Source organism: Bathycoccus prasinos (genome assembly GCF_002220235.1).
Source record: "Bathycoccus prasinos genomic : Chromosome_3".
Taxonomy (NCBI): Eukaryota; Viridiplantae; Chlorophyta; class Mamiellophyceae; order Mamiellales; family Bathycoccaceae; genus Bathycoccus; species Bathycoccus prasinos.
The window spans coordinates 524,978-549,307 of record NC_024006.1 but is presented as its reverse complement, the minus strand read 5'-3'; the positions used below and the strand labels follow the sequence as shown (position 1 = coordinate 549,307).

Sequence of the window (24,330 nt, the reverse complement as noted above, 5' to 3'; positions counted from 1 at the left end):
ACTACGCGCGAATCATGATACAATATTCTTTCTCTCGAAACTGTTGATGAATTATTAAACGCCAGCGTGCGATGTGCCGTTGTTGTTGTTCGAATCATCGCCGTTAGTATCGTTCGCCTTAATTTTACCGAATACTGGACCGCGCGCGCCGAGCGAAGAAGCTTTAGCTATCGGCGAAAATCCTTCGTTCAAGTATCCCGGGTCGCTGAGAACGATCACTCCGTGGGGAGACGCGAAAGTATTCGCCGCTCGTTTTTTGTTTCGTTGTCGGCTCGTTTCGCTATTCTTTCCGTTATTCTCGCCCTCGTCGTCGGTGAGCGCTTGCAACTTGCGTAAATAAAGATCCGCTCGAGCGGTCTGCGCCCTGAGATTTCCGTGGACTCTTGCGAGTTCTTCTCGTAAAGCGCGGACGGTGCGTTTGAGCGTTTCGCTATCTTCTACATCCGTCGAGGAGGGTGCGTGATCTGCTGAGGAGGACTGGCGACGCTCTCTATTTCGTTGTTCCTCTAATAACGCGACCGATTCACACGGATCTCGAACTTCCACGTTTTCGCCGTTCCGCCATCTGCGAATGACCTCGTTTAATGAGTTGATTTCAATCAAAAACGAGTCGTGTCCGTGAGGAGAATCTATGGTATACAACTGCGCGTTTGGCATGCAATCGGCGAGTTCTCGCTGTAATGCAAACGGGTACAAGACGTCAGAGAGGATGCCCACGACGAGAGTATCGTGGGTGAGTTTCGAGAGGACTCGCTCGTAATCGCCGTTTTCTCGCCCTCGAGAGACGTCGTGGGAGTCTAAAGTGTACGTCAACTGCAAGTAGCAGTTGGCATCGAATCGTTGGATGAATTTTTGGCCTTGGTATTGGAGGTAACTCTCGACTTGCCAATACGGGACGTGGTTGTTGTCGAAGGATTTTCTTTTCTGTTGCGTTTGTTCTCGTTCTCGCGACGGCGCTTTGTCGTGATCGTCATCGTCGTCGTTCTCTTTTTCATTTTCTCCTCCAGCACTTCCTCTCACCGGATGCTCCTTGCCTTCCACGTTCATCCTCGAGAACTTCTCGTCCATGCTCACTGGCGCTCGATAACTCAACATCGCCATCATCCGACTCGTCGCCAACCCGTCCTTGGGTCCGCCCGTTTCTACATCGTAATCCCCTCCTTCAAAGTTCGCATCGCTCACAATCGCGTGTCTTTGCGCCTCACCGATCCCAATCGCCCAATCCGTGTGCTTTCCACATCCAGCAATCAACACTAACTTCTCGACGTACTCCGGGAAACTCGCCGCGAATTCCAGCGCTAACATCGCGCCCATCGATCCTCCTATACACATGGACAATCTCGTCACCTTCAGTCGATCTAAAACCATCTTCTGCAAATTCACGTTATCTCGTATCGTCACCGGCGCGGGAAATCGACTCCCGTAAATCTTCCCCGGCGTTTCCGGATTTTCCGAAACCGGCGACGCCGTTCCGTACGGCGACCCGATGTAGTTGCAACACACTATAAAATCCTTCTCCAAATGCAACGAACATTTCGCCTCTTTTCCTTCACCCTCACCGCCTCCTATAAATTCCGACCACCACTCGTCCACGTTTGAGTTGCTCGTCAAAGAGTGTCCGACTAATACGCAGTTATCTCCGTCCTCGTTTAATCTCCCGTACGTGGAATAACACACTTTCACTTCTTTCAATGCCACGCCGTTTTCCAATTGGAATAAAGGGATGGTCATCACGTTCGCGTTTAAAGGCGGGCCGATTGCGGTCGATTTCATGTGGTCGTCCGGCACTGGTTCATTGTTACCACCGTTACCACCACTCATGGCAGGTCGATCTCTCTTTTAAAGCGTTCGTCTTTGCGCGTGTTATGTGTGTTTCAATTTGATCGAATTTCACAAAGACGATTTCTGGGGAAAAACGACACAAAACACACGAATATGACGGAAACCGATGATGACGAACGAAAACGGGGAGAGATGGTACTAAAGAAACTCAAAAGCGCGAACGAGAAACTCCAGAACGCGTGCCTGTTCGGCGATCGGCTTTTACTCGAAGAGGCCATCACAGACGGCGCGGAAGTGGGACTTCCTTTCGCATCATCAGCAGGGGAAGAAGACGAATTCGGCACGGGAAAGATGCATTCGTTATTGCCTTTACACTGCGCGGCGAGGAACAACCACTCGGAAATTTGCCTCGATTTAATCCTCAGATTTGCATGCGAGGTGGATGGAGAGGACGAGCGTGACGGGAGGACGGCTTTGTTCCACGCAATCGCGATGGATCGGGTGGATGTGGTCAGAGTTTTAGTTGGTAAATGTGGAGCGAACGTGAACCACGCGGATAGCGCGGAGGAGACGCCAATGTCGATGTGCGCGAAAATTGGGAGTTTAGAGTGTTTGGAGGAGCTCTTGTTTTTGAGTGAGGATGGGGAGGTATCCGTTGCGGACGTGTCAACTCCAAGAGGTCGGTTTCGGTTACCTCCGATGGTGGAGTGCGCGTGCGCGAGGACGGATTGGGGAACCTTTCCGAAAGTCGCGGAGAGATTGAGACGAGAAATCGCGAAGCAACAGTTTGAAGGAAGAGTGAAGGACGTGGACGTGGAGTATTTTACGATCGACGTGAATGAGAAAATGGAGAAGAAGAAGAAGAAAAGTTTGTTGATGTTGGCGGTTGGGTTAGGGAACGCGCACGCGGTGAGATTCTTATGCGACGAATGGAAGGTAGATATTCACGGAGCTTCAGAGGAAGGCGAAGACGGAGAGAGTTTTGGTCCGCTGGAATTAGCGAGGGCGGGGAAGTTTAAGGAGTGCGAGAATGAGTTGTTGAAACGAGGCGCGAAAGAGAAGAAGTATTCAAAGCAGAGAACTGCAAAAGAGGCGACGGCGGTAGAAGGGAGCGTTGAAGAAAAGAAAGCTCGCTTACAATCGCTCGCAAAGGAAAGAGAACGCCTCAGTTTTATCGTCCAAGCGAACGAAGACGAAGCATTTCAATCGAGCATGCGCGAACCACGAATAAGAGCGGCGGTGGAAGACGTAATGGAAAATTTCATGAGCGTGCAAAAATATGCGGAAGATAAAGACGTCATGACGGCATTGTCCAAATGGAGAGGATGTCAAAGGTTTTTCAAGCAGCGAGGGGAGAAGGTATCGTTTGAGGAAATCGTCGTGAACTCGAAGAAAGGCGGGGAAGAAATGGCGAGACGTAAGTTACGAGTAGAGAGTCTGGGCGAAATGATCGCGAAAGAGGTCATGGACGTGGCGTCTTTATTGCCTAAAAACGGAAATAATGGCATCAACGATAATAACAGCGATAGTTATTCTCTGGACGAGAACGAAGACGAAGAATCGGTAAAAAGAGGAAAACAATCACCGAAAATGTTTTACTTGCGCTTGATTGTCGCGACAATACAATTCTTACCGCTCGTGTACGTGTTATACTTGCGCGTATTCAGATCGAAGGACTTGAATTTCAATTTCGAAAGAAGGAAAAAAACATCCTCATTGGGAGGTGGCGTGGCGTTCGATGCCAACGCGGCGGAGTTATAGAAGGGAAAATTAGACGTAAAATAGCACGCTACATAGTTTAATATAATAATACAATAGCTAGAATAGCATTTTCTTATCCTATAGAACGCGGCGATGACGAGCGAACGCTATTTTCGCGCGATCGCGTGAGGTATTCTTGCAAGACTAAATCCGCCGAGGCCATTTCGTCGTCCAACTGCGCGGTGGTCTTCTTCGAGTCGTTCGCCGCAACTTTTTTCGGCGGACCTTCTTTCTTACCCACGTTGATTCTTGGCATAGAAGGAATGAACGAATCTTCTTGTTTACTTTGTAAATCTCGAAGCTTTGAGCCCCTCGGAGGACTTTTCACTTTCGGTAAAACAATCTTCTTTGAAAACATTTGCGCCTCACGCAACTTCTCCTCCAAGATTTGTAACTTTCGCTTCTCCTTTTCCAACTTTTCGTTCGCGTATTCGTCCGCTTGCTGCTGGGCGTCGTTGATCATGTTGTCTGCGCGTTGCATGGCTTCGACTTTGGCCGCTTCGGCTTTTTCGGAGCGGTCGCGATAGAAAGCTGCTTCCTTTTCCGCCCTCGCGGCCGCTTGTCTTGCCGTGCGAACCGCGTCTCTCGCCGCGTGCTTCGTTTGCTCCGCCACCGCATGCGCACCTTGCAAGGCTTGCCACGTCTGTTTAACTCGCTTTTCAAGACGCGAATTTTCAGTTTCCAACGCGCGAAACGCTTCGGGTGCATTCCCAGAAGTTGTCTTCAACGCCGCCTCGGCTTGAGAACGTCTCGCGTCCAAATCGGAAACTTCTTGTTCGAGCTGACGAATCTTATCGAACGCCTCTTCGGCGTGTTCGGCGTGTTTTTCTGCCTCGGCCATCGCCGCCTCAGCGCGTTTGGCTTTAATGATCAACTCTTTCACTTCGGCTTCGAGTTCTTTGATTCGTCCAGAAAATTTAATCGCGTCTACCTCGAACTGTTTCGAAGCTTTAAGTTTGGAAAGTGCGTCCTCGAGCTCTCGCTGGACGTGTTGCTGGTCCTTCTCCACTTGTTCTTTCTTGAGACGCACGTCGCGTAAACCGTCGGCTAACCTTTGGACGAGACTTTTCGCGTTCGCTAATTCGGCGTCGACGTGCGCCGCTTTCTCTTCCGAGCTCTTTTGCGCTTTCTCGGCGGTTTCGACCGCCATCGTCAGTCTGTCCACATCTCTGTCCGTCCGCGCTTCAATTTCTTTACATCGTCGTTCGACGCGCGCGATGGCAACATCTGCGCGTTTCTCGGCTCCCGCGGCGTGTTTTCGAGCATCAGCGAGCGCTATTCTCGCTTGTGCGACTTCATCCGCGTGCTTTCTCGCCAAGCTCGTTGCTTCCATCGACTCAATTCTCGCCGCGTCCGCTGCAATCTTCGCCGATAACTTGGAGTCTTCCAAAGCGGCTTCGGCTTCTTCCGCGCGAGTCGTTTGTTCTCTAATTGATCGCATGAAATCGGCTCGAGCGTCTTCGAGGTCTTGCGCGAGATCGTTGCGTTCAGCTCGAAGTTCCTCAGCTGCACGAATAGCTTGCATTTTCTCGTAGAAGTTTGCCGTCGTCGGCTTGAGGTTTTCGTCGCGCTCTTTATCCGAAACGGACGCTTTATAAGCCGTGAACTCCAGCTTTATGCGGTCAATCTCCGCACCTAAATCGCTCTTTGCTCTTTCCGCGTCGTCCCGAAGTTTCGTCGTCGAGGCGATTTCGTTTTCGAGGTCCTTGATTTTTTTCGCGTACGCTCTTTCGACTTCTTTCGCGGCTGTTTTCGATTGTGTTTTCTGCGCCTGCGTCGCCATCTCAAGTTGTCGTTCGACGTGCTTACACGCCTCCGATTTTGCTTTCAACTCTTTGTCGAGCGCTTCAACTTTTTCGTTGAGTTTTGCAATAACTCCGTTCTTATCGTTCTCGAGCGAGGCATATCGCGTCACCGCTTCTTTCGCGTCCAATTCAGCTCGTTCTCTTTGCTCGTTAATCTCCTCTCGGTGTTGATTGGACGCCACGAGCTCGTCGCGAAGCGCTTCCATCTGCGCCAACAAGCGTGTTTCCGTCTCTTTCTTTGTCTCGTTCAGTTCCTTCTTCGCGTTTGATTTTGCTTGCTCGAGTTCTTTCTGCAAATGTTCAATTTCTCTCGATTTAGCTTTCTCAATGTCAGCGAGTTCTTTACTCAGCGCTTCCGCGTTGCCCTCGAGAGTTTCGATTTCTTTCTGTAAACTCGACTTTGTTTGCTCGAGCTCTTTCAAGAGCGCTGGTTTCACCTTGGGCGTTTTCGGCGTCGTTTGCGCTTGTTCGACGGATTCTAAACGTTCCTCAAGTCTCACTTTTTCGCGCTTCAACGAATCGAGTTCATCGAGCGCCGAATCTCTAGCGAGCTCTGCGGATTTAGAACGCTCGGCGTAGTTGTTCGCGCGACGTTCGGTCGCGTCGTGAATTTGGCGCAAAGAACTAAGCTCCGCGCGAAGACTGGACATGGTTTCGTTCCCGGTAGTCATAGAAAGATCGTTTTCGTCCTCGTCGCTATCGTAGGATTCATCATCCGACAGAGGTCCTCTTTTCTCGTTTTTCTTGTACTTCTTCTTGTCTATAGTCGAGAGCGCGTTATCCTTCTCCGAGCCGCCCGCGTCTTCGTTTGAATTCAGCGCTAAGGATAATTCCAACTCTTTCGCTAACGCCGCTAAATTCTCGTCGCGCATCGTCAACTCCGATTGCGATTTTTCAAAAGCCTCCGTAAGTATGGCGAAATCGTTCGAGAGCGTTAACATTTCGCGTTCGAGCGACGAACACTTTTCGCGCTCAATCGCCAATTCTTCGTTGGCTGCATCTAAAGCATCCGCCGCGTTCGTCGCTGCAGCAGATGCGTCCGCGCAGTGTGACTCTAATTTTTCTATTCGCATTTTCAATTCTTCGACGAGAGCTTCGTTATCATTAGTAGTAGTAGGAGGAGTGTCGTCGTCGTTGTCGTTTTCGTTTTCATCGTCTTCTTTCGCAGACATTGTTGTCGTTGATGTTTCATCGTTGCTCGCTCTTCTCGCCTCCGCCAGTTGCTTCTCCAACTTTTCAATCTTAACGCCGTCTGTCTTTGCTCGAGTTGCCGCGGCTTCCATCGCCACTCGCGCGGTCTTAATCGCCCTTTCAGCTTTCTCTTTCGCTTGATTTGCCAACTCTTTCTGTGTCGCCACTTCCAATTCCAACTGGTCTTTTTCCATCTGAAACGATTGCGAAATGACTGAAGGCGATTTCGGCGGCGTCGCCGGCGGTTTCGATTTCGGCGTCGCCGGTGGCGAAAAAGTCGACTCCCCAACCTTCTTCTTCTCTTCGTTTTCTGCGACCACTGCATCCAACGCGTCCCGTAAACCCTGAATCACCTGTTCGTCGTGTTGCTTCTCCTCGCGATAACTTTGCTTCACAATCTCCAACTCTTTCGTCGCGTCTTCGCACGCGAAACGGAGCAACTTCCCATCCTTCTCAAAGTTCTCTCTCTCCCTTCTCAGCGTATCCCTCAACTCGTCTCTCTGCGATTCAAACTCTTTCTTCTTCCTCTCCGCCTCTTCCTTAAATCTCTGCTCTTCTTCCAACCGCTTCTTCGTTTCCGTAAACGACGACACCGCTCTCTGTAAATTATGCTCTAAACCTTCTATTCTCTGCGTATACACCGAGGACGTCTTCGAGACGTGCTCGTCGAACCTCCGCTTGGCGGTTTCTTCTCGTTCCAGTAATCGCTCGACTTCTTTCTCTAACTTTTGATTCCGTTTCTTCGCTTTCGCGTACTTTTCTTTGTAGTTTTTACTCGCACTCGTCGTGTTGTCGACGTCGTCGTTCGCGACATCTCCGTCGTCTCTCTCCTCTTCCTCCTCTTCGGCGGCGGTATCTCGTTTCGTACCAAATCCTCGCGGACTCCTCTGTCACAGACAAGAACGGACAATGAGTATAAATATATATAATAAACACGCACAAACAAAAAGAGAGAGAGAGAAACCGATTGGAAAAAAGACCGTTTCCCGAGAAATCAAAACAAAACGCAAACACACGCACAAACGCGCTTACCTCTGCTTCTGAAGAAAAAGATGTTCTTCTTTCGGGAGGAAAAGGAGGAGAAGAAGACGTGATGACATCGTTTTCGAAAGTCTCTCCCTCTTCCTCCTCTTTCAAAGTCATCTTTCCGAGTCCAATCGCTCGTAACACCCACCCCTAAAAAACAACCTCTCTCTCTCTCTGATTTTTAAAGTGATTTTCCTTTTTTCGACGCCTAATAACAGCGATCAATTCCAGTCCACTATAAAGCTATCGTCTTGGAGTTCCTCCCGTTATTAAATCAATCGGTGTTGTTCTGTCTGCAACATTCGGAGCGCGATCGGTGCATCACTTAATTTAAGTGGTTGTTTTTGATTTGTATTTTGAAAGAGCTGCCCCCCGATGGATGAGAAAAAAATTTGGCGCAACTCCTTTTTTGCAAAACTAGAATTTTTTTGGAAGCGGGGGTTGCTTTTGTGCACTTTTTGCACGTGTGGGCTTTGTTTTGGAACCCCCACTCTTTTTTGTTTTTGAAAACCAAATCACTCAAATCGTTTTCGTTCATATTTCTCCTTTCGTATTTATCTTTTCTCGCGTTCGATGTCGTGAGTTGCTCGCGGGGTAAACCTCTTTCTCTTTCTCTTTCTCTTTCTCTTTCTCTTTCTTTTTCTCTTTCTTTTCCCCCAATTTTCCAGTTTTTTCTTTTTTTGCGACGAAGAAAATAAACGGAGAGAGAGAATACGTAAAAAGCGCGTGTTTTCCAGCTCCGAGTTCCTGCAAACGTTTTATGAGGTGTATGGGTGCATCCGCGCGGTTTTCAGCACCTCTCGCGCGCGCGCGGTCCCCAGTCAACGCGCGCGCGTGGAGGGGACGGGAAAGGGGTGACGTGTCAAGCTCTCGTGCAAAGTTGGTTTTCTGTTTAGGGTCTCAAATTCTCAACTTTCATTCTCGTGCGAGAACGCGTTTTGGACGACCTCTTTTTTTTTTAATAAGATTTTGACAAAATTTTTTTCTTCTTCGATTTTTCTTCCCCTCGTTCTCGTATTTAGCAGTCCTTCTTTATAGCAGACACGCACACTTTACGCTTTGCGCGTAAGTAAGACAGAGAGAGAGAGAGACCACGATGGGAGGAACAGACGAAGAGGAAAACGAGAAGAAGTTTTACTTTTTGAGGGAATTTTCGAGCGCGTTTTATAAAACGGCGCGAATGGAAGAAGAAGCGAATAAGGCGAGCACATCATCGTCCAATGTATCCATCGAAACAAGAAAGGACGACGGGGAGGAGAACAACAACAACAATAACAACATCGAAAGGCTGAAAGATGCGGCGGATTATCTGCTGAAAAAACCGAAAGAGGACATCGAGGAAGAGACGAAAAAGAAGAAAAAGAAAGAAAAAGCGGCGAAAACGTACACACCGATACAGATTCCAACCGCGGAAGAGCAAATGCAAGGGGACGTGATGAACAATTGCGTGGTGAAGACGGCGTTGTCGGGAGTTATGGGGGGGGTTTTAGGAATCGCGATGGGGATATTTTTCGGGGCGTTTGAAGCGCCGGATCACACGATGACGCAGAAGAAAGTGTCAATCGCGGAGACTTTGAAACAAACGGCGAGGAGCACGGCGTCGAAGTCGTGGTCGTACGCGAAAGGCTTCGCGGCGTTTGGCGCGCTGTACGCCGGGAGCGAGTGCGTCGTCGAACAGACGAGAGCGAGGCACGATATTTACAACAGCGCGTACGCGGGGTGTTTTACCGGAGGGACCATGGCCGCTAGGGCTGGACCGAAGGCGGCGTGTATTGGGTGCGGAACCATGGCGGCGCTGAGCGTCGCCATGGATCACTTTATGGGTTTGCATTGAGACAACACGAAGGATGAATGATAATAATATAAATCTTACGAAAGCACCGCAACTTCTCGCGGTTACTTCACTCTTTTTTACAAACAAACACTAATATTAAAAGGTTGATATATTTAAAAACACAATCGCGTCTCTCGTCTGATGCTGCTTTTGAAAGCTCATATACATATTATATACACACACTTCTTCGTGGCTTCTTCTTCTTTTACACGCATCTTCGAAGACGACTTTTTTTTAATAAACAAAATATAAAACGTACACTCTTCCCAAAACTTTTCTTCTTCTGATTTAACTTTTATTGTACACAAATAACACAGACAAACGGAATCACTACGTATTACTCACGGTAGTAGTAGTAGTAGTAGTAGCTGTTTTGTCGTTTTCGCCGGCTAAGACCATTAGTAAAACGGCGCCGTCGTAATCCGCCACGACGAAAGGAGAGGACACTCGCATCGGACCACCCATTTCCGGACGCCATCCGCCGACGATACCTCTCACTTTTGGCTCGGCGCTTTTTTTTGTGTGAACGGTGTGACGAACTTTCAACGGTGCGTTGGAAAACCCAGCTCTCGCCGCGTTTGCCGCCGTGACTGCCGCAAATCGAGCCGTCGCGGAGGCGGTGGCGTTGTTGCTGCTCGTCATCGCAGTCGCAGTATTCGATGCGCCAACCGCCTCCGAAGAAGTTGCCGCGTTTTGCGCCGCCGCCGTGGCCGCGGCATGACTCGCCGTCCCAGCCGACCCGTTCTTCCGCCGCTTTTGTCTCGGTACGATAACACTCACCACGTGACCATCCTCGTCGCCGGCTAACTTTCCGAGTTTGAACTTCACGCCGCACGCGTTACACAACGTCTTCGGACCAAAAGGACCGTTCCGCCACAGTGGCGTTTTCTGCGTCCTACAAAATGCACACGTCTTGTTCGCACACGGTTCTGGTAACGAATCGTCCACGACTGGTTTTGCCAGTTGCGGTTGATGATCTTTCGCGTCTTGTTCTTCTCCTTCTTCCTCTTCCTGTTTGTGCCGCCGTCTCTCCTTCTGAGGATGTTCAACCTCGTCGTCGGAAAGCGGAGACTCTTTATGACTCGTCGCTTCGGAGTTATCCGAACGACTCTTCGCTTGTTTCGTCATGTCTCGAAGCCTCGTCGTCGAATTCTTCTTTGCCGAGCCGGTCGCCGCCGCCGCCGTTATCGGCTGCGGTTGTCCTTGGAGTTGTTGCGGCATCGCTCCCATCATCGCCGGAAAGTTCCCGGTTGCCGCCGCCGCAGCCGCCGCCGCATTCATGTTCATCATCGCGGCCGCGTTATTCCACATCTGCGACATAAAAAACGGGTTCCCGAAGTAGTTATTCGGCCCCGGCATTTGACCGCCGTACGGTGCCGCGTTCGCGTACGTCGTCGTATTCGACGCCGTCGGTCTCACCAAGTTGATATCATTATTCGTCCCGGCGGCGGCGGTAGTAGCATTGTTCGCGTCCGGTCCCGCCATCATCATCATCGCCATCGGATTCGCGAGATGATCGTCTCTGCTGTGTAGAAAAACAAGTCAGTCTTTTGGTGCAAAAAAGGAGTATTTTAAGAGAATTTTCTGAGCAAAAACGAGGTCAAAATCGAACCGTCGGAATGAAGAAAAAAGGTGCCTCGGTCGTCGACGTCCTAACGAACTCTTTTCTCTCCGTTTGAAGATTTAAGATTGACGACTAAGCGCGCGCAGAGTGCAGATCCGCGCCTAAAAGCGGTCGAAACAAACGCGACGACTTTTCCTCGACTCGAATAGAGGACGTGCTCGCGTGAAAAACGATCGCGCGTACCTTTGATTCGCCATTTTCTTTTCTCTAAAGTTTTGGCGGTTCGTTTCAAATCGAGTTCAAACGGTTTAAACCAATCGCTCGTTCTCGGGAAGCGACGAATCGAATCGCGGCTTTTTCCCGCACGCGCGACAAATTGCGCGCGCTTCTGCGCGCGCTTTACGACGAAGAAATATCTCTCGCGCGAGCTTTGAGACTTTTTACGTAACGTGTGTGTCTGTGTGTTGTGCTCTCAAAATCAAAAGAGAGTTTCCCGCGCGTTTTTTCTGACGCAGGGGAAACGAGAGGAAAAAGAATTAACTGCTGAGTTGGCCACGTTTGACTATTTTGCTTGGTTCAAATTTCGCGTTGGGACTGCGAGCGCAAGAAAGCGTCGTTGTGTCTGATAAAAACGATCTCCTCTTTTTTGTACTTTTTTAGTTTAGAGGAGGAGAGGGAAACGGGAAACGTTGTTCGCAGCTCACTCTATTAATACGAACTAGTACTCGCGGGGAAGGAATAGCAATACTACGTACGCGATATTAATAAAAACATAACGGTTCAGCTACATGGTCTTCGGGCACTCGACGACGTGCCTGAACGGCACCGCCCTTCTCGGCACGTCGCCGTCGTCCTCGAATTCTAACAAAAACTCGCCGTAGTCGCCGCTCGGCGGTATGCGAGACGCGCTGCGAACGACTTTGGCTTTATAAAAAGTGGTCGTTTGAGGGTAGACTGCTAAGACGTACGCGCCGTCGTCGAAATTTGTAGCGCCGTGCGACGGATTTGCGGTTTTCGGGAGCGCGATGACGCACGCTTTCGCGGATAACCGGTAGGTGGTTTCTTTCGATTCTTTGCCTCCAGTTTTCTTCATGTTTTTCGTGCCTCCTTTTTTATTTCCTCTGGCGATGTTCTTGTTGTTCGGGTTATTTTTGTTCGTGTCGTCGTCGGCATCGACGATGTCGTATTCGTCCGTCGCGGGAATGTATCGAAACACGGTTCCTACGATCCACTCGTGCGCACCTGGGCCAATGTTCAACTCGCCGATGTTCGCGGCGACCAAATCGCCAATCTGTAAATTTTTCTTCTGTCCTCCTGCTGGTTGTTCGTTTCCTAATCCCGGTAAATTTTCGTTCGAATTGTTCCCACCACCACCCATTCTCGAACCTTGTCTGCTCGGTCCTCTCGTAGGCGTCCCGATATCCATATCCATCGCTTTATTGCTACTCTTAAACTTTTCCTCCTCGCCGAATTCCTGGTTCGCTTTCAACTCCTCCCGATATCGCTCCAAGTCCTCGTCGAGTTGTACCATCACGTTCTTCTCTAAAATCTCCAGCGCTAACGTCGCTAATCGTATCTTCTCTTTCGATAACATTTCCACGTGCTCGTGCGACTCGTCGATATCTTTCCTCAGTTTTAAAATCTTCGTCTCGTTATCTTTCGAGAGGCCTCGCGAGTGTAACCCAGGGAGCTCTAAGCACTCGTTTACTTTTTCTTGAATGGCGTCTCGAGTTTTCGAGACTCGGTGGTCCAAATCGGCCATGGTGTTCAGTATGCGCTGGAATTCCGCGGGGACGTCTTGATTGACTGTTTTCGGTAAAGAGAGAGAGAGAGAGAGAGAGAGAGGGTGTGTGTGTGAGTGAGAGAGAAATGGATCGAGAGAACTGATGTCCAATTCGCAAAGAGAGAGAGAGAGAGAGAGGATGCAAACGTGGTGCACACTCCTCTTCCTAAATACAAAAAAGGTAATAAAAGTCACCAACACTCACCGTCCGCGTACTTCTCCAGGTACGTCATCGCGCCTTCCATTGCTCTTAATCGCTTCGAAAAGCTCTGTTTACCTTTTAAAAATGAGGACAAATTGAGTTCAAAATGTCCAATTCTCTCTCTAGGGCAAATCGAATTGCGGCAGATCAACACGCACTTCTTCTCACACGCACACACATCAGAATAATAATGTCGGACTTCAAAGACATGCTCGGGATCCCGCGGGAGAACCCAAACGCTAACGCGAGTGGTTTAGGAACGAAGAAATCGAAGAAAGAGGTCAAACCGAAAGGCATGAGCCGAGAGGTGTGGCAAATCGTTCGGGGAAACCAATCGAGCCATTCTCAGGGCGGAATGCAAGGTCTTCATGCGCAAGGAGGAGGAGAAGATAAAGCGAATGGAGGAGGAATGGTGGACGCGTTGGTACCGCTAGTCCCCACGCACGCCGGCTTGAAAACGAAAAGGAAAGTTTCCGCGAGGAAAGTCTCGTGGTCGTGGCAGCCGTTTCGGAATTCTGCCCGGACCGATGGGTTGATGTTGAAGCACTGGGTGAAGAAGAATATCGGCGCGGCGGCGGCGACGGGGGGGAAAGATGGTGCGGCGGGTACCGGTGGGAAACTTTTACCAGGGACTGGTTTAGAAGCGACCGGGTACGGCGTGGATATCGGAGGCGATTACGCGTTTGCAAAGTATAACAAGAAAGTGGAAGTGCCGGAGTTTACGGAGCGAGAGTACGAGAGATGGATCGCGAATTTAGATTCGAAGGAAACGAAAGCGGAGAAACCTTCCGAGAATGATACGAACGAAAACGACGAGAATCAAGAAAACAAGGAGAGTTTAATGAATGACGACCGACTGGCGTTCAAACCTTGGTCGAAAGAAGAGACGGAATATTTGTTTGAGATGTTACGAAGGTTTGATTTACGGTTCATAGTAGCTAAAGATCGATGGTCGAGCACGGCGAGTCCGTGCGAGAGAAGCATCGAGGATATGAAGACTCGATATTATGAAGTGTGCAGAGCGCTGGTGAGAGCGCGGGCGTCGAATAAGGAAGAAGCGGAGGCGAATTTGATTTGTAAGACGCCGTTTGATCCGCAACACGAGTTAATGAGGAAAGAAGCGTTGGAGACGTTGTTGGCGAGGACGAACGTGGCGCACAAGGAGGAGGCGGATATATTGGCGCAGGTGAAGAAGATTGAGTCCGATAGACGAGCTGAGACGCACGCGTTGTTGCAACGACAGCAAGCGGTGTTCGCACCGAATAGGTTTGCCGCGCACGAGAAGCGGGCGAAGATTGAGGAGATCAGAAAGGATTTCGAAAGCGACATGCCGCACCACGGCGTGCCGTGCACGACGACGCAAACGAGTCGAGACGACGTGCAGCCGGGAGTGTACCCGAGATCGCAGAGGGCGGTGGAAGTAGCGGCGGAAATTGCAGGGAGAGATGCGCCGAATTCAGGTTTAGGACCGAGGTACGCCAAACGGTTGGACCAATCGGTGGAGGAATTGGGATGTCCGGAACCAAGAAATGGAACCAAAGCTGCCGTGGCTGGTTGGTTGCGTTTGAGAAAGCAGTGCGGCGTGTATTTGACTTTGAGAAAGCAGATAGCCTCTGCGCACGAGAAGTTAGTGCAGGCGGGTAAAGCGGTTGCGATTCAGTTACCTCCGGCGACGGCTTCGGGGCCGGCGCTCGGAGCGAACGTTCCGCAGACGCCGACGACGGCAGATAGAGGAGGTTTTAGTAACATGGATGGATTTCCAGCGGCGGGAGCGAGCATGAAGCAGCAAACCATTGCGGATAGAAAACCACCCGGGCAGAAAACGGGCGGTTTAAATATTGGATTTAGAGATACTGAAGAGAAAGGCGGAAAAGCGGAAAAAGAAAAAGCGAAACCGAAGAAAGCGGAGAAGAGAAAAGCGGAAACGACTGGCGCCGGTACGCGCAAAAAGCTTCGAAAAAAATAACTTCCTTTCGCACAGACACACAACACTTTTTAATAACATAATGTATAGATAGCAACTAAAAATGAACGCGAGCAAAACAAACGCAGAAATATATTACTTCTTCACGACACCGAAAGAAATGAGCAGCGCCCAAAATTCCGTAACCGCCGTTGCCACAAGCATCAACGACGTAAACGCCTCAAACCCACCTAAGTTTACCCCGGGTAACTTTTCTAAGACGAATAACGCCGCAAACAGTTTCACCCCGGGTTCTGAAATAGCTTGCAACGCGCCAAAGCCATCTCGCTGCGATACCGCCAGCATCCCGAGCTCCCACTTATTCTCCGGTAACTTCGACGCCGGCACTAACAGTTTCTTCAGAACCACCCACGGGTCCACGTCCCACGCTTCGATGTGTTTCACCACTTTATTTGCATCGTCTAAAACGTGCGTCGTGTTCCCGCTCGCGGCTAACTTCGGTCGCCATGGCAAAGCGTCAACCACCGCCGAAAACTTCCAATAGAAAATAACACCCCCAACCCCGTTATCCACCGTTTTCAACACCTTACACTCCACGTCTCGTAAAGACGTCCCTAAGTTCCCAACGTTTTGTTTAAATCGATCTAACCCGGTAAACGAGACGAACGGGTCCGCGAAAACGCACGAACTCGAGTACGCTTTCATCTCGCTTTCGCCTCCTATGAAGTAATTTTTCTCGTAATCTTTCGCCAACGAATCGATCGTCTCCGCTCTCGTCGTCATCACGTTCTCTTCCTGCTTCTCAAGAACAGTCGCGGAAGAGTTACTCTTACCACCACCAATCGCTTTCCCGAACTGTTCCGACGCGAACCACGCCGCTTTCAACGCTGGATTTGAAGTCGTTTTTATCGATGACGACGACGACGCGTCTTCATCGTTCGACGCTTGAGTCGTACGGACAACGCGTGGTCGCTGCTCGCGCATCATCGTCGTCGTCGTCATCTCGCGTCGAAGATGAAAACGACGATTTCGCGATGAAGAAGACAAGGCGCGACAACAAAGAGAGGACGATGGAACTGTCCTCGTCGCAAACATTTTGTGCGGTATTACTTTCTTCCGCGAGTCGTGAAGCGCACGCGACAACAAATGGAGATTCCATCAGAGAGAATATCTTTTTTATCCAATTCGCCCGCACAGTTATAAGTTGCACAAACCATGCGACCTTTCGTGTCGACGAATGCGACGACGACCAAAGGTGCGCGATTTCCACACAATATGGGGACGTTTACCTTGCGCGCGACGACGACGTTTCTCTCCATCGGTTTCTCGTCGTCTCGCGGTCGAAGAAGAAAAGGAGGAGAAAGAGGAGGAAAAGGCGCTGCTCGGAATTCCATTCGGAGCGAGAGGCACACCAACGCCGTCGGCATCGTTGGAAACGACGGAAACGGAAACAACAACTCGAAGAACGAACCGTTCACGAACGACCCGAAACGTAAGGCCACGGACGCGCTTCTCCTCTCGTTACTCGCGGGGTACTCGTTGCAACTCTTAACGCGACAAAAAGCGACCGCGGCGTTCGCGAAAGTCAACGAAAACGTCTCGAACGGGCAGTATTACAGACTCCTCACGTCTGCGTTTTTACACGGCGGGTTGGTCCACCTCTTCGTCAATATGTACAGCGTAAACGCCATCGGAAGCGCGGTGGAACGGATATTCGGCAAAACGCACACGTACGCCGCGTTCACTCTGAGCGCACTGAGCGGAAACATCGCGAGCTATAAGATGAGCAAATATCCAGCCGTCGGAGCGAGCGGGGCGATCTTTGGCTTAGCCGGAGCGTTCGCCGTGTATTTGTACAGACACAAAGACGTGTTAGGGAGCGGCGCGGAGGAACAGTTGAACGCGTTAGGGACGAGCTTAATGATTAACGCGGTGTATGGCGCGACGAGCGCGAGAGTCGATAACTGGGCACATTTCGGCGGGTTAGTTGGAGGGTGCACGTACGCGTATTTGTTCGGACCGAACTTTAAGAGAGATACCTTTGGGAGGTTGAAGAATAGACCGATAGTCGATTTGAGATGAGACGCTTAGCGCATACTACTTAGCGATGATATCAAACATCATACTTTTACTACAACTCCGCCAAGAAGGTTTCGAATAACTTGGAGTTTTCAGCGCCGACTAAAGATTTTACGTTATCGTGCAACTCGCTCAGTAAATCGCGCACGTGTTCGGCGGTGTGTGCGCCGCCGTGAATGTCGGGATTTTCGGAGGAGGCGTCTTTCAGCAGGAGAGCGAACTCTTTGCCAAAGGATTTGGATTTCATGAAAGGTGCGGCTTGCGCGGATGCGATCGTTCCGTAGATGAACATCCACGCCAGTTTTACCGTTTCGGTCGCTTTTTGCGTGCCTCCTCGAATGCGCACCTCCTCGAATATGACGAAGAACGTACCCGCTGGTTTCGGGAATATCTTCTTGCTCCCGTCGCCGCTTCGTCCGCGAACGACGTTCGACATAAACTTTGCCAACGGAACGATGAGCGCGGATATAACCGCATCTCTAACCTCGGAGTCTTCGCAAAGCACTTCACAACACCTCGCTAAAGTCGCAAACACTCGCCATCTCTTCGAATCGCCGTTCCCATTCATACCGAAGCTTCCAAAAAATGCAGGCGCGTTGTATTTCGGATACACCGCGTCCAACGCTTGCGCAAACGCTAACGCCGCGCACTCCGTGGCGAGTTTTAAGCAATCGCGAGCGACTACATTGGCTGCTTTCTCGACATCGTTTGATGTTTCTAACGCCACATCGTGCAAATACTTGTCGTACAAAGTCTCTCCGCTTTCGTTATCTACATCTGCGGTACAAATCGTTCTCAAACACTGCGCGCCTTTGGCGGTGTACCACAATCTCGTCCAAAGTTCGGTGTCGCCAAGGTTGCTATTTTCCTTCGACGCGTATTGTAGCAACGCTAACGCCAATCGAACCATTCTCATCGTTTCCAATTTCCCACCAGAATGATGCGCGTACTCCACAATCTCCGTGCTAAACGCAAACGATGCAAACGTATCTAAAAATGCGCGAAACTCCTCCGTCTCGCTGATGTTCCGCTTCTCGTCGTCGATGGTCGCGTACACTTCTCTCGTCATCGCATACGCCGCATCGTAAAACGCCATCAGCATATTTTCCTCGTGAAAAGTTTCTTTTCCATTTCTGTTGTTTTCTTTTTGCGCTATCGTCGTTGGAACCGGATACGTGGCCAACTCCGCCGCGCATTTGACCAAATCCTGTTCCCACATTCCGGTCACGATGTCAACGCACGTCTTCATAATCCCACACTTCAGCTCGAGACTAGTATTACTAGAGTCTTTGTCGTTGTCGTTATTCTCTGAAAAAAAATTGGTATCCATCATCGATATTCTCCTCAACACGCACAAAACCGCGTTCAAAACCGCCGGCGTCGGATCGTACCCGATCTTCTCGAAATAATGCTTCACGCTCCTCAACAACCGAAGCGAAACGACTCTCTTCAAAACGTCCAAACTATTCATCAAATATTCTCCAAAACCGAACGCGTTCTCCTCTTCCTCCTCCCTCTCTAAGTCGCTCACAACCGACATCGTCCTCCGTTGCCATTCCTTCGCCTCCTCCTCGTCGTTCGCCATCAAAAGCGCTTGCACGTGCGCCGGTAACTCTTTCAAAATCAACGCCACGTTCACCTCGTTCGACGTTTTCACGTGCCCGCGTTCGTTCAAACACCTGTTCACCAACATCGACTCACCGTCGATAACTTTCACCATCGCGTGCATCCCTCGTTGTTGTTGTTGCGTCGCGCCACCCCCATTGCTTTTTTGTCTCTTCGCGTTGTTCATCGCCGTCGCGGATCCAGCGTTGACGCCGCTCGGAGCGAGGGCGTTCAGATTCCAGTTTTTCACCAAATCTCCAATCGCTCGCGCGTTTAACGACGGCACGACCGGGACGCGCGTGGACGCGAACGACCCGCCGTTTAACGTCGGAACGAATGCCCCGCCATCCTGTTTTGCCGCTTGCATCCTCGCCGCTGCAAAAGGTTGCCGAGGAGGTTCTTCTCGGTCGACGTTCATTTTTGATTTTCGATTTGTTTTTCGCGCTTCTTACTCCTACTCTTATAGTCTTTTTCTTAAAGTCTTCTTCTTTATATAAATATAAACGCGCGTTTATATATCGAACGCGACGAAAAACGTCTCTCTTTCACACGCACACACACAAATCGCCAAAAGCTGAAAGTTTACGTGGATATTCAAGAGAGAGAGAGAGAGAGAGAGAGAGAGAGAGAGAGAGAGAGAGAGAGAGAGAAGACTCTGCTTTTTAACGCAGAGGAGGAGGTTCTTATTACGAGACGATGTGTAAAAAAAAAGTATTCAAAAGGAGAGAAGAGTGAAAACGAGAAATTTTGTCATTTTTTTCATCAAAACGATCGTCATTTTTTGCCAAAAAATCTCTCTCTTTGTGTTTGTGTTGAAACGCCACAAATTTTGTGTTACAAGTACGTCCTCCGCACACAACTTACACGCGCACAAAAAAGACGACGACGAAGAAGAAGAAGAAGAAGAAGACCAAGGGTTCTGACCAACGAACGCGCTATTTGTTTTCATCATGGCGATAGCGGAAGCGTACCAAGGGCGCAAACCTGCGTCGTCTCTCCGAGAGGAAGAGGAAGAACGCATCAAAAACAATTCCGGAATGAACGGGACGGATTTCCATAATCTGATGTTCGACGCGTATTCGAACAACTCTCAAACGATTCGAAACGTCGCTCTCTTGGCGTTGTACACGATTGTGGTGTTATCGATCGGGGCGATCGCGTTTACACCTTCTTCTCCGGTTTTGAAGGAAAGAGGCGTGAGCAAGTTTAGCGACGGGATAACGAAAGTGTACACGAGCGATTTGACGGGGAACCGCTTCGCGGGGGTGAATGACCAAAAGAATCAGTGCTCGCGAGATTTAGCGCTGCACATGTTGAGAGAAGCGTATTTTAAACGGCAAGAAGCGGACGCGCGGTTACCGAAAGTGAGCATGGACGATAAAGGTAGATGGGGCGCGCTGAAGGAGAAGCAGAAGAAAGCGCACGCGGAGTTACAAGGGAAACAGGACTGCGTGGCGTATTTGATGCCCGACGTGAACGACGCGTTTAGCGCCGATTTGGAAGCCGGGTTGACGATCGATGGGAAGCAGATGAGAAGGGAGCAAGAGAAGATGCAACCGATTAGGGATTCGTTGAGGCGTGATGGGAGAGAAGGGTTTGAGGATCAGAGGTACACGCAAAGCATTAGGAACGCGTTGATTAAGGAGAAGACGTGGGATCCGTTTGGGAGAGATTTGAAAACCGGCGACGAGTTGTTCACGGGCGAGTTCGATAACAACGTTCCCGGACAGTATTGATTTGAGCGTACATTATTGCCTTAATGCTAATCTACCAATATATATATTACATTGACTATTACTATCTATACGTGCTGAATGATTTTTTTGGTCGCTCGGTAGATTTTCGCGGCTTCGACGGCGACTAAAGGCGGCGTAGCTCCTATGAACGCTCGCCAACCGCCAATCTCGATGGCATCGAAAAGCATTTCCGATACTAAGGAGAGCGATTCGTCCACTTTTTTCCCATCGCCGCTCGAGATGCTCTCTTCGAGCACGAGCCACGCGGAATTGTATAAAGCGTTGGCGACGAGCGCCCCGGCATGCAAAGCCTCTTGGTCGAGTTCGTCTTCGTCGTCGTGTCCGCGATCCGGGCGACCGCGTTCGAGTTCTTTCCGTTCGCGCTCTTCGCGCGTCCATTCGCGTTCTTTTTTCTCGTACGTTTCGAGTTTCGCTTCGTCTTCGATACCGTTCTGATGTTGTTCTTCTTCTGGTTGATGCTCTTGCTCTTGTTGCGTAAGGAACGCGTTATAAAAACGTTTCATCAAAGCGCTGCTCTTTTGCCTCAAACGCGACTGACGCTTTGACATTCTCCTCGGAGTTCTCGTTTGTGTTTCCTCTTCCACGTCACCGTCTCCGTTTATAAATCGCCTCTTCTTTCTATATTGCATCGCTCTTTTCCACGTATCGATGGCTTCATCGTACGCCAATTTCGCCAAATCTCGATGCTCCCCAGCAGAGTACTCGTACATCGCGTCGCCTAATTTCAAGTGCGCCCACGTTCGTTCGTTCGTCGTCGCCGATGGATCGTGCGCTAGCTTCCTCGCCGCCGCGATGAATTCTCTCCGCAGACGTTCATGACTGCCTATGAACCCACCCGTTGCACGCATTATTTTGTTCTTGGACGCTTGCTTCAGATAGTTTGCCACAAACGGAGGGAGGCGAGGACTTCTCCTTTCGCCACCAAAGAGCATTTTATTGGCGAGTGCGTTCGGCTTGCTCTCTTTATTCGATTTCTGGAACGCTTTTTCATACAACCAAACTGAATTATGCGTGGAAGACGAGACGCCGTAATCGCTGGCGACGTCGTACTTGAATCGAGCCTCGCTAAAATTCCCCGCTTGAAAACTTTTCAAAGCGGATTCCGCGATTTGATTAAAAGCACTCGTTTCGGCAACTTTTCGCAATCTTCGGGCAGCCATCATGCACCGAGAGTCGCTTTGACCTGCCTCGGGATCCAACCGGTGATTGTGATTAGTGACATCGCTCAATTCCAGAGACCCGGCATTGTATTGACACGAGATGTGTTCAGGGAACATGTCCGCACATCGACGGAAGTATGTATACGCGAGCGACGTGTTCGGTTTGTTGCCTTCGACGCCAATACCGCCTCGAAACATTAACCCGGCGTTAACCATGCCATCAGGTGAGCCAAGTGCGGCTGCTTTTCGAAAGTACGTTAAAGCGAGCGTTTTATTTGCTTCAAATTCACCCTCTGAGCCGTAAAATGCGGCAAATCCTAATCCGTTGTACGCATCCGCGATACCTTTTTCCGCAGCCTCCTCGTACAGCTCCATCGCTTGGGTTAAATTTTTACCAACGCCTTCCCCTTTCAACATTAATTTCGCAAGACCAACGGTACCTTGAACGTTCCCGGCGTTGTGCGCTTGCTGGTACATGTTTGCCGCCGCTTCGTAGTTTCTCACTAAACCTCGATGCCCCCAATAATGCGCGTTGGCCAAATGTACCATCGCGTTCGCGTCGCCGCCTTGCGCGTTGTTCATGAGCCATAACGCCCTTTCGTCCGGTCGATCGACACCAGCCGTGTTGGCTGCCCCGATATCGCTGTCCACTGCGACGACTACGTCGTCGGCGGCGTGTGGGTCGAAATTTACTTTCAAACGATCGTGCAATCGCTGTTTTTCAATGCGTACTTGCCCGGATGGTTTGTTGTAATCTTCGTACGCTTTCGTGGCGGCGAGGAACAGGTATTGCGAAGCGAATAAACATGATTTCTCACCCCAGGTTTTCCGTCGCATGGCGTCCACGGCAACAGATAGACGCATCGCGGGGTCACCTAAGTACGCGCCTCGTAATCTGTGATACGCCGCTCGAGACGAGCTTTCCTCCCGAGAGGTGACTTCGTTAAGCTTGTTAGTATCGATTGGATTCTGGCCTTTGTATACGAATCCACCGCCAGCGCGGTAGACGTACTCGTGCGAAAGCAACGTAGCCGCAGCTCTGCGCGCTTTGTCGCTTCCAGCGGCGGCGGCTAATCGGTACAGATCTAACGCTTCTCGCAATAACTTATTCCTGTTGATAACCTTTATCTCCTCTTGCCGTTTCCAAGAATTGGACAAGGCGAGCGCGAGTTTTTCGTCCGCGAGCTTTCGAGTTGCTTCGGCGTATTTCTTTTTCGTATTGAGCGAGTTGAAATACTCTTCGCGGTCTCTCGAGACCGAAGTCGCCGCGAGCGTGGCAGCGGCGTCTTCGGACGACGAAGTCACATCATCTCCATCCGTCGCTTCTGTCTCGGCGTTCTCAACGTTCTTGTCGCTTTTTCCTCCCAACACTCCCGGGTTCGCTGGTTTTTCTTCCTCGCTTTCACTTCTTAGCGCTTTCATCTCCTCTTGTTGGGTGCTCGTCGTCGCCTCGGTATTTCCGCTCTCGTCGTGTGGAATCGGTTCTGGATCGAACGACATCATCTCTAAAATTTCCAAGTTGCGAGATTCTAATATGGCTTCTCTCTCGAACCCGGACGTTTCTACTTTTCCAGAAAGAAAGAGATTGTCCGGATCTTCATTTCCCGCGCCGCCCGATCCTACGCGTCTGGCTTCGTATTTGGACCACTGCGCTTCGTAATACCACGCAGTTGGATCGTCGATTCGCGTTTGGGATTGGTGTTGTTTTCTGTCGCCTCGACGGGTGCGGGGGATGTCGTCACCGCTGTAACAAGTCTGTGGTTCTGTTATTTTGCTGTCGCAACGTTGCTCTTCGACATCCTCCTCCTCCTCCTCCTCCTCCTCCTCCTCCTCCTCCTCCTTCTCCTCCTCCTCGTGGTAGCAGTCGCACTCCTCGGCGCTCGCCTCTTCGTCCTCGCCCTCGTCCTCGTCAAACACCATCCTTAATCTAGGTCCGTGCACTAACCCTTTCAAACCACTCGGCGGTTCAAATCTCGCTTTCAACGTCGACATCCTCCTCCTTCGTCTTCCTCTGCTCTCCCCACCAATTGACAAAGCGTCGTCTAAGGAGTTCGAATTCGTCGCGTGCGGCGACAAAAACAACCCGCCTCTCTGCGTCGACCCTGCATTCGGCGGCAACCTATACTCCACGTCCACGAAACCATCTAAATAAAACGCGACCGTGTCTTCGCCGACGACTAACGCCACGTGGTGCCATCTATTCGCTACCAATCTTCTCCTCGACTTTCCGCTCACCGTGAAACTCGCCACCACTTCGCCCGGCGACGAAGACGAAGTCGCTTTGCGAACCGCGTGCGTCTTCCGAAACGTCATCGCGAACGACACCGCGGACCCTTTCTCTGCAACGTTTACCCCGTCGTCGTCATAACTTCTCGACCCGTCCTCGTCTTCTCCTTCCTTTCCAGAAATTGATGATGATGACGGCGGTTCGATGGTCAGCGCAAACGCCGGATGCTCCGGAGAACTCATCCTCGAAATCAACGCCCCACCGTTCTCGTAATTATCCCGGTCGTCGAACAAAAACACCGAACAGGAGAAACTAAACCGTTTCGCTCGCGAGAGAGGTTCGATCGCGTTGAAAAACGGCGTCACGTGGTCGCCCGTGAGCGTTAAAGTCCCGTCCGCGAGGACAGATGAAGACGAAGTAGACGTCGCATTTGGTGTTAAAAAGTCCAGATTCGAAACGTACGGGACGTCCCCTCGAAAATGAAAAGGAGAGGAAAAGGAGGACTTCAAGCGCAGTAAAAAGACGAGGAGAAGAAGAATAAAGTAAAGTTTCTCTTTTCCTCCTCTCATTTTCTGCGTTTTGCTCGCGCGAGGACGACCGATGCGTGCAAGAATAGAGCTCGAATAGAGC

The 24,330-nt window shown here is 50.4% G+C and overlaps 12 protein-coding genes across 12 annotated transcripts; 5 read left to right on the top strand and 7 right to left on the bottom strand.

Moving 5' to 3' along the window:
* Positions 1-54: 54 nt before the first annotated feature.
* Bathy03g02850 (homoserine O-acetyltransferase) lies at positions 55-1,821 on the bottom strand (the record flags this gene model as incomplete). The annotated part of the gene is made up of 1 exon (XM_007514028.1): positions 55-1,821. One exon carries the CDS (start codon positions 1,819-1,821, stop codon positions 55-57), a length of 1,767 nt encoding a protein of 588 aa, XP_007514090.1.
* Positions 1,822-1,935: 114 nt separating this feature from the next.
* On the top strand, positions 1,936-3,543 carry Bathy03g02840 (predicted protein; the record flags this gene model as incomplete). The annotated part of the gene is made up of 1 exon (XM_007513892.1): positions 1,936-3,543. The coding sequence occupies one exon, from the start codon at positions 1,936-1,938 to the stop codon at positions 3,541-3,543; it is 1,608 nt and encodes a 535-aa protein (XP_007513954.1).
* Positions 3,544-3,616: 73 nt separating this feature from the next.
* On the bottom strand, positions 3,617-7,682 carry Bathy03g02830 (merozoite surface protein 3 (MSP3); the record flags this gene model as incomplete). Its single annotated transcript, XM_007514091.1, has 2 exons — positions 3,617-7,426; positions 7,560-7,682. 2 exons carry the CDS (start codon positions 7,680-7,682, stop codon positions 3,617-3,619), a joined length of 3,933 nt encoding a protein of 1,310 aa, XP_007514153.1.
* A 979-nt stretch (positions 7,683-8,661) lies between these two features.
* On the top strand, positions 8,662-9,399 carry Bathy03g02820 (predicted protein; the record flags this gene model as incomplete). Its single annotated transcript, XM_007514253.1, has 1 exon — positions 8,662-9,399. The coding sequence occupies one exon, from the start codon at positions 8,662-8,664 to the stop codon at positions 9,397-9,399; it is 738 nt and encodes a 245-aa protein (XP_007514315.1).
* A 330-nt stretch (positions 9,400-9,729) lies between these two features.
* Positions 9,730-11,220, bottom strand: Bathy03g02810 (predicted protein; the record flags this gene model as incomplete). The annotated part of the gene is made up of 2 exons (XM_007513849.1): positions 9,730-10,924; positions 11,207-11,220. 2 exons carry the CDS (start codon positions 11,218-11,220, stop codon positions 9,730-9,732), a joined length of 1,209 nt encoding a protein of 402 aa, XP_007513911.1.
* A 527-nt stretch (positions 11,221-11,747) lies between these two features.
* Bathy03g02800 (predicted protein) lies at positions 11,748-12,725 on the bottom strand (the record flags this gene model as incomplete). The annotated part of the gene is made up of 1 exon (XM_007514094.1): positions 11,748-12,725. One exon carries the CDS (start codon positions 12,723-12,725, stop codon positions 11,748-11,750), a length of 978 nt encoding a protein of 325 aa, XP_007514156.1.
* Positions 12,726-13,138: 413 nt separating this feature from the next.
* Bathy03g02790 (DNA methyltransferase 1-associated protein 1) lies at positions 13,139-14,914 on the top strand (the record flags this gene model as incomplete). Its single annotated transcript, XM_007513857.1, has 1 exon — positions 13,139-14,914. The coding sequence occupies one exon, from the start codon at positions 13,139-13,141 to the stop codon at positions 14,912-14,914; it is 1,776 nt and encodes a 591-aa protein (XP_007513919.1).
* Positions 14,915-15,007: 93 nt separating this feature from the next.
* Positions 15,008-15,874, bottom strand: Bathy03g02780 (predicted protein; the record flags this gene model as incomplete). Its single annotated transcript, XM_007514219.1, has 1 exon — positions 15,008-15,874. One exon carries the CDS (start codon positions 15,872-15,874, stop codon positions 15,008-15,010), a length of 867 nt encoding a protein of 288 aa, XP_007514281.1.
* Positions 15,875-16,147: 273 nt separating this feature from the next.
* Bathy03g02770 (Rhomboid family protein) lies at positions 16,148-16,932 on the top strand (the record flags this gene model as incomplete). Its single annotated transcript, XM_007513832.1, has 2 exons — positions 16,148-16,872; positions 16,908-16,932. 2 exons carry the CDS (start codon positions 16,148-16,150, stop codon positions 16,930-16,932), a joined length of 750 nt encoding a protein of 249 aa, XP_007513894.1.
* Positions 16,933-17,003: 71 nt separating this feature from the next.
* Bathy03g02760 (unknown protein) lies at positions 17,004-18,974 on the bottom strand (the record flags this gene model as incomplete). The annotated part of the gene is made up of 1 exon (XM_007514240.1): positions 17,004-18,974. The coding sequence occupies one exon, from the start codon at positions 18,972-18,974 to the stop codon at positions 17,004-17,006; it is 1,971 nt and encodes a 656-aa protein (XP_007514302.1).
* Positions 18,975-19,506: 532 nt separating this feature from the next.
* Positions 19,507-20,292, top strand: Bathy03g02750 (unknown protein; the record flags this gene model as incomplete). Its single annotated transcript, XM_007513994.1, has 1 exon — positions 19,507-20,292. One exon carries the CDS (start codon positions 19,507-19,509, stop codon positions 20,290-20,292), a length of 786 nt encoding a protein of 261 aa, XP_007514056.1.
* Positions 20,293-20,357: 65 nt separating this feature from the next.
* Positions 20,358-24,269, bottom strand: Bathy03g02740 (predicted protein; the record flags this gene model as incomplete). The annotated part of the gene is made up of 1 exon (XM_007514151.1): positions 20,358-24,269. One exon carries the CDS (start codon positions 24,267-24,269, stop codon positions 20,358-20,360), a length of 3,912 nt encoding a protein of 1,303 aa, XP_007514213.1.
* Positions 24,270-24,330: the final 61 nt, after the last annotated feature.